General features: G+C 37.2%; 1 protein-coding gene across 1 annotated transcript; it reads left to right on the top strand.

The window, feature by feature from the left end:
• Nucleotides 1-4,486: 4,486 nt before the first annotated feature.
• Nucleotides 4,487-7,471, top strand: LOC114758424 (uncharacterized). The gene is made up of 4 exons (XM_028947460.1): nucleotides 4,487-4,718; nucleotides 4,800-4,848; nucleotides 5,377-7,195; nucleotides 7,409-7,471. Exons 1-4 carry the CDS (start codon nucleotides 4,487-4,489, stop codon nucleotides 7,469-7,471), a joined length of 2,163 nt encoding a protein of 720 aa, XP_028803293.1.
• Nucleotides 7,472-7,728: the final 257 nt, after the last annotated feature.

Here is a 7,728-nt window from a genome sequence, read left to right as displayed (position 1 = left end):
GTTACCCGCAAGACATAAAATGGTCAATGGCTTAAGTCTTCCCATCTCAAGCAGAATAGGCCCTACAATGGAATTAAAATTCCAATCCAATGACTCTAACATTGTCAAATTGTATAGAGATGGCGGAAAAATTCAATGTGTGTATATAATTATATTAGTGGTTGATTTTTCAAACATTAAGTTATTCAAAAAAAAAAAAAGAAGCTTAGCAACGAAAAGGAAAGAAAATTATGTTAGTGATGACGATAAATTTTAACCTACAAGTAGTCTAGTCACGTGTGGCAGGGCTATGAAATAACCCAAAATGTATGTTAATGAGAAGTTTTGTCCCTTAATCTTTTGAGGTATTCTTTCATCTTTTGAGGTAGTCCCTTGATTAATTTCATTGCTTGCTGCACAATTTCACATCTCAAGCGACACTTTTATTATTGAAAAGAAGTTTGTGTGGGTTCAACTGGCAAAAGGTTTGGACACTCTCAGCAAGGGAGAGGTTTCGAACCTTGAGTCAGTCGCTGGGGGAGGCATCACCACAGCTAAGTAAAAGCGACCTTTTCTGGGGCTAATTCTCATGTGATTAATGCCCTTTAGCCAGGGGGAGGTGGAGGCATCTAAACTCTCCTACCTGGTCCGTGAAGTCATGGGATCATGAGTTAGGTGCCTTGCCTTTAGATGGTGGGTGAGCCCAACCCTATTTCTAAAATTTAAAAAAAAGAAAAAGAAAAGAAGTTTGCATGGATATATTGTTACTTTAATAGTATCGTATTTCGTTTTTAAATTTTTTATTTATTTTTGGACAACACAATTATTCCTTTCTTAAAACCACCATGCTTGAAATATAAATTTGAGAGTAAAGAAAATAGTAAAAATGTTAGTGCAAAAAATATTACTGGCGTATATATATTAATTGTTAACTATTCAAACATTAAGTTGTTGTTAAAAAGAAGTTGATGAATGAAAGAAAAAGAAAATTAAGTTAGTGATGGGGAGAAAATTTGACTATACAAAAAGTCTATTCTCACATCATGAACTACATTTTCATTATCACTATATTGTATAGACAACAGAGTAACCCAAAACATACGTTTTTGATGAGAATGATTCTTTGTCACTTTATGAAGTGTAATTGGACCACATTTTCATTGTCATTGATTTAGTCTAATATGGAAGAGCACCCCCAAAAAGAAAGTTGGTAAGAGGAAGCATGCACCTCAGTGGTCTTGACACCTTAATTTCATTGGATGCATTACGGTCTTTCTATCTCCCTTTTTCAAATGCATGGCATGTTCAACTTGGCATTTTTAACTTCATGTACAGCTTTTTCTTGACGATCACTAATTAAAAAATGTGACTAAACTGGAAATCTATTATGTTTACTTGAGGCAGTATGCTTTATTTTGTCTCCCTCCGTTGCCAAGAAAAGTCAAGGCACGTAAAGAAAATGCCAAGCCCAAATTGCAAAAAGGCACCTCTTGTGACAAAATTTAAGTTCAACTAAAAGGCAGATTAGTTATTAGCAAGGAAAAAAAAAACGTACCAGACTGGCCAGTTCAACCAGAAAACCAGTAAACCAGTGGCTGGTCCGGTCTAGTTTGATGAAAAAGCCGCCTCCAAAACGAACCGTTTAAAAACTGGTTCAACCGGTCAAAACCAGGTAACCGGTCAGCTTGATGGGTTACCCGATTTGAAGTTGAAGAAATTAAAAAAAAAAACATCATCATGGAAATCGAAGGCACGGCTCAACTTTAGAAATCAAACCTTCAGTTTTAACTTTTCGACTTTGCCATTTTCGTTCGTCCCCCCAAATCAAAAATCCAAAATCAACCCTCATTAGATCCGCCATTTTCTTCGCTGCGAGAGGTCACCAATCTTCACGTGATGTCATCCTGGTTCGAAGCAGCAGGTTGTCGTTCTTGGTTCTTCAATCAGATTTTTAAGTCGCCGTAACAGTAGCTCGTCGCTTCCCGTTGTCATTTATTCGTCACGGTGGTAGAACCACTGTCGCAGCCCGGAGGTTCTTCCTTCTCCTTCTACTTGTTTTCAGCTTCTGGGCTTAGTTATTTTCTTTCAGTTTGATGTGCTCTGCTTTTTACATTTTTTAGTTGTGCTTCTATGTTCCAGCTATGAGTGAGATTGAGATATGAAACTAAATTTGATTTTTGTAAATAATAAATCTAAATTCTGAACACTGAAATAGGTAGCTGAATTTGTGAATTTGCTCTTGTTTCAGCTATGAGACTGATATGAAATCTGAATTTGAGCTTTGAGGTTGAAGAATAAAAATAAACTCATTGCATGGTCAAGTCGATATATATAATAACAAGGAGTGAAATTAAAATTTCTGTCCGGGTAAACTTCCAAACGTAAAAGATTCAGTGTAATGGGCTGTGAGCATTTGAAATTTGTGTGTGTGTGTGTTTTTTTTTAATTTTTCAAATCAAGACCAATGAATAAACGTCTGTGAATGAAATCTGAAAATAGAATAGTCAAATAGTGATGATTTTGATTTCACTGATAAAAATATATACTTTATTAATATTTATTTAGTACTACCTCCTGTCTTAATTATATCTTAATTATAAGACCCAATTAACTTATTTGAAAAGATTAAAAAAGTAAGTTAAGTTAGTTATTTGTAATAAATAAATGTTATCATTCTTAAAATATCATTATTAATTAAGTATATTGGCTAGAACTTTCATTATTAGAAGGATTATTTTAAAAAAAATGTATAAATATGAGAGACAAAATGAATTGGGGTCTTATAATTAGAACCAAACAAGAAATCAAATAGAGTCTTATAATAAAGATCGGAAATAGTACAATTAAGTATTTAAACTATTTTTGTAAATTCTTATCTTTTTTTGAGTTATTATTTTTGAATTTTGTTTTATTTTAATGTTGTCAATTAAATTATATTCAAGGTAAAAAAATCTGGATCAGACCGGCCGGTTCCAGACTGAAGTCCGGTCTGGTTTGGTTGTTAAACCGGATATGCAATGAATCAGTAACAAGCCGATTAAACTGATAAAAACTGGTTTTTAATCAGGTAACCGCCGATTAGAGCGGGTTACCGTTTTTTTTTTTTTCCCCTCCCAACGGAGGAAGAAGAGGCGAAAGATGAGCCATAGAGAAAGCATACCAGATCTGAAGGAAGGACGAGAGGGAGAGATAGAGAAGGAGAGGAACTTGCCGATCATTTCTTGAAGGTAGAGAGTCAGGTCCGTGTTAGTTTTGCTTTCTGAACCCCATCGAAGAAGAAGGCCATCGAAGAAGGAGAAGAAAAAGTTGAGAGTTTGAAGAGAGGCGGTGGAAGAAGAGACAAGTGAAAGAGAAGTATTGAAGAAAAAGAAGAAAGAGGAAAAAGACTGAAAGAGACGCAGTGTACGTTGTCTAGGAACAGCAAAATAAAAAGCTGATCTATCCATAGACTCTATTCTGCAGGCTTATCATCATTTTTTCTCTATTTTTTTTTCATTTTTCGAAGCCTGATATTTGATTGGATTTTTTATCCCATGATATGTTTAAAAAATTAAAAGGCACGTCTGGCCAAAACGGAGAGGGAAATGAAGTTTCTTTGTTACACTGCACATGCAATACTTTATTATTTCAGGATATTTTTAGATATTATTTTGATTAAAAAATTTATATAATCAGATAAAAAAATGGGAAAATTGCAAATAAAGACCCCCCAATATATAAAATAGCAATCAGGGACCCCCAATTTGAGAAATTGCTGCAGAGGACCCGGTCCCAATTTGCAATTATGAAATGTAAGGAAAATGGCTGAAATGCCCCTCACTCATCATGACTGTTAATGAAGGCAGAGACCAGGATTTGGGTGGCGGGAGAGCTGGTGGAGTAGGATGAGCCGAACGAATATGTGCGATATTGGGATCTTCGAACATTGGCAATAATGCGACTAACTTACTGAGTAAACCCTTCTTGTATTGTTCCCTGTAAGAGTTACACATCGTCACATTCTCCATCTTCATCTCTGCTGTGTGGGTGAGTAGGCTGGAGGAAGGGAGGGAATGGGAGGTGTAGTTGAAGATGAAAGATATGACAATGTAGGAGGTTGTGGTTAGTTGGAGGTGGGATATTTTTGTTTTCGTAGTCTGAACGGTCATCTGTCATTTGTAGTGCACGGTGCTGGTTGCGATGGGGAAGGGGTCAGAGTGTAGTGGTTTGGCAGAGTGTAGGTTGGATAATGGCCGTTAGTTTGACCGTGAACGTTGAGGTGTTGCCGCGGAATGAGGGAATGACGATACCATGATTTTCGGTGTTGAAGTCGTCAAGCCCTAAAGTGAAGTTGTGAAGCCCTAAAGTGAAGTTGTGAAGGCCTAAAGTGATGTTGGGAAGACAGGAGGTCACGGGTTTTTAATTTGGTATGTAAATGGTTGAGTCGATGGAATAAATGAGTAAATATTTATTAGTGAAGCTAACGTACTGACTAAACGTAAATTTTTGCTGCAGATTAGTATGAAAAATGGATTTCAATAACCGAAGAAGCTGTGGGAAGGAGTTGTTCTGTTACGTGCACATTGGTGGACATTTTGAAGCAAATGGTGAAGGGATAGTTAAATATATTGGAGGGAGTGTAAGGGTAACCAGTATAAAAGAATGGATAACAGTAGACGAGTTGTGTGGAATAATTTCACAGTGGATAGGCAATGATGGTGGTGGATATGAGATTAAGTATAAAGTTAAATTTGATGAGAGTACATTGATTGATCTTTGTGATGATGGTGATATCAGCAACTTGTTTAGATATAATGACAGCAGTGGTCATGTGTATGTAGGAGGGAAAGGGAATGATAGGGAACGTAGAGCAAGGAATGAGCCAGACGTGTAAGTGGTTATGTTTTCCAATTGAATCTTGTTATTTACTAATATATTGTTGGTAATTCGTATAGAAATATTGTAATGAAGCTAATGGTGCTGCAGTCCTAAATTGTAATTAGTAAATGCAAGCATGTTATTGAACATAGTGGACATGTCATTTCCATTTGTAAACTTGTGTTTTAGAAATGCAGACTTGTTATTAGACATAAGCAGAGATTTCCATATGTAGACTTGTAATTCAACGTATTGAAGTTATAATTATCATATACGGACTTGTTATTTAGATCTGTAGATGTTATTTTACTAACCAGTAGTTTCTATATGGAAACTTGTTATATGAGTAACTCAAGTTGTAATTACCTCTTACGGACTTGTTAATTGAGCAAGGAATTGTTTGTAGATGTAGACTTGTTATTTTAGTTAGTAAAGTTGTAATAACCATATGCGGACTTGTTATTTAGATATGTAGACATGTTATTTTATTCAAACCTGTCGTTTGAATATAGCTGTCCTAACTTGGTATTATGGTGGCAGGAGTGAGAATTTATTTGGACTTTCACAAGATATGAATACATTTGAAACGACCATTGGTGATGAACATGAGCCAGTGAATGTTGAGAATGGAGTTGAATGCCTAACTTTTGAAGGAGGCGGATCAAGTCAGAGAAGCAAGTGTAGTGGTTCAGAGAGTCAGGGAAGACTGACGGGCGAGATGAATTGTACGAAATGGGCAGGAGTGTTTGTAGGAGTGGGCCAATATGTTCCACATGCTGTTGCTTTTAGGGAAGCTGTGTACAGGTTCAGTATTGCAGAGAAGTTTGCAGCAAGATATATCAGGAATAGTAAGGAGAAGATGAATGTGAGGTGTAAAGTAGAAGGGTGTCCTTGGAAGATATGTGCAAATGCTGTTGGAAAGAACAGTCATCTATTACGTGTGACTACATTTTGCAATAAGCACATTCATTCAGCCCAAGACAATTTGATTGTGACTTATGGTGGGAGTGCTGCGTTGACATCATCAGTAATAGTTGAAGAGATAAGGGACCATGCTGAAAAACGGCCCACTGAGATAAGGAAGATGTTGGAGAGGGAGTATGGTGTGAGGCTTACATATTGTCAGGCATATAGAGCAAAGGAAAAGGCAATGGAAGAAATACATGGGAAACCGGAACAGTCCTATATGTTAATACCATGGTTATGTGAAAGGTTGAAGGAAACTGATGACAAAACGGTTGCTGAATGGGCCTCCATTGGTAATAGATTTGAGCGTGTGTTCATTGCATACGGTGCATGTGTTGAGGGTTTTTTGAACGGTGCAAGGCCTATATTATATGTTGATGGTACTCATTTAAGTGGTCCATATAAGGGGACATTACTGTCAGCTTCGGCATATGATGCGGATAATGAGATGTTGCCGTTTGCAATAGCAGTGGTGAAGGGAGAGAATCTTGATGACTGGACGTGGTTTTTTCACAAGATTAAACAAATTGTTGGTTCAATGCAACTGACTATTGTGTCAGATAGACATAATTCTATAATTGGTGCTGTGCAAGCAATATTTGGGGGTGAAAGGCATGCATACTGTTATAGGCATGTGAAGGAGAACTTTAGCTCTGAATATATGAAAGTAAACAGAGGTCGGAGAAGGACAAGTGAAAATTCAAAGGAAGATGCATTAAAGGTACTGGATAAAGTGGCTTATGCAAGACTTGCGGATGAGTTTGATCATGCGCTGGATGATCTCAGAACCATGTCTCATGAGTTATATGAGTGGGTTATCAATCAAGGTGATGTGGATAGGTGGGCATTGAGCAAGTTCCCATATAGAAGGTGGGACAACATAACAACTAATTTAGCTGAATCTTTTAATGCTTGGATGGTAAGGGAGAGGAAGCATAACGTGGCCCAAATGATCCATGAGCACCGGGAGAAAGTAGCAAGAAAGATGCATGCATCATATGCAGCAATGACTAAGTGGAGTAATTGCGTTGGGCCAAAAATAGAGGCAAAAGTATTGGAGCATGTGTATTTCGGTAGGTACATGCACTGTGAGAATTATGGAGGGGGAAGAATATGCGTGCACACATCACGTGGAGACCAAAGAGTGGACCTTGGCCTACACAAATGTAGCTGTGGAACTTGGCAAATGTTAGGGATTCCATGCTCACATGCTTGTGCAGCCATTAAGACCATAGGGGGAAACGTTTATGATTATGTTGAAGAGTGTTACAAACGTTCATCCCAAGAAAAAATCTATGCCCGGAGCATGGTTCCAGTGGTGACAATTGATATGCCTCACCTGAATGACTATACGTTTGAGAATCTTACTGCTCAACCCTTGCTTTTACCCCCAGTCACTGCTAGGCCTTCTGGAAGACCAAGAAGAAATAGAAAGGAATCACAATTCCACAACAAAAAAATATATCATTGCACTAGATGTCTTCATCCTGGACATACAAAGAGGACATGCAAAAATCCTAACCCAAGTTGACTTCCACTTACAAATGGGACAACTAATTTTTTTGGCACATATAGGGTTCATCCTTCTTAATTTTTTTGGGAGCAGGATGTTAGTAGATGTGCACATATATTTTTTGTTACTTCTATGTTTGGGACAAAGGGACATTAAGTGGAAGATGTAAGTTAATGTGCACTTGTCATTGAATGTTGTAAAGAACTTGTTGCTGTCAAAGAAATCAGAACTTGTCACTTCTTGTTATTTTGCATAGTTAAGTTGTCATTTGCTTTTGTGCACTTGTAATTTCATGTTCATCAGAAGTGGTTGCTGTCAGAAATGTGTAATTCCGTGTTTATCAGAAGTGGTTGCTGTCAGAAAACGAAATGTGTCAAAACCTTATAGGAACTTGTCATTTGGCATAGTAAAGT

Source organism: Neltuma alba, unplaced genomic scaffold (genome assembly GCF_004799145.2).
Source record: "Neltuma alba isolate B1F8T4 unplaced genomic scaffold, ASM479914v2 tig00010693_pilon, whole genome shotgun sequence".
Lineage (NCBI taxonomy): Eukaryota > Viridiplantae > Streptophyta > Magnoliopsida > Fabales > Fabaceae > Neltuma > Neltuma alba.
This window is presented reverse-complemented; position numbering and strand designations above follow the sequence as displayed.

Excerpts from the sequence above, each read along its gene's own strand:
- LOC114758424 (XM_028947460.1), top strand. The coding sequence starts at position 4,487 with ATGGATTTCAATAACCGAAGAAGCTGTGGGAAGGAGTTGTTCTGTTAC. Across the intron at positions 4,719-4,799 it reads TAAAGTTAAATTTGATGAGA|GAGGGAAAGGGAATGATAGG; the intron begins GTACATTGATTG and ends ATGTGTATGTAG. Across the intron at positions 7,196-7,408 it reads AACCCTTGCTTTTACCCCCA|GATGTTAGTAGATGTGCACA; the intron begins GTCACTGCTAGG and ends TTTTGGGAGCAG.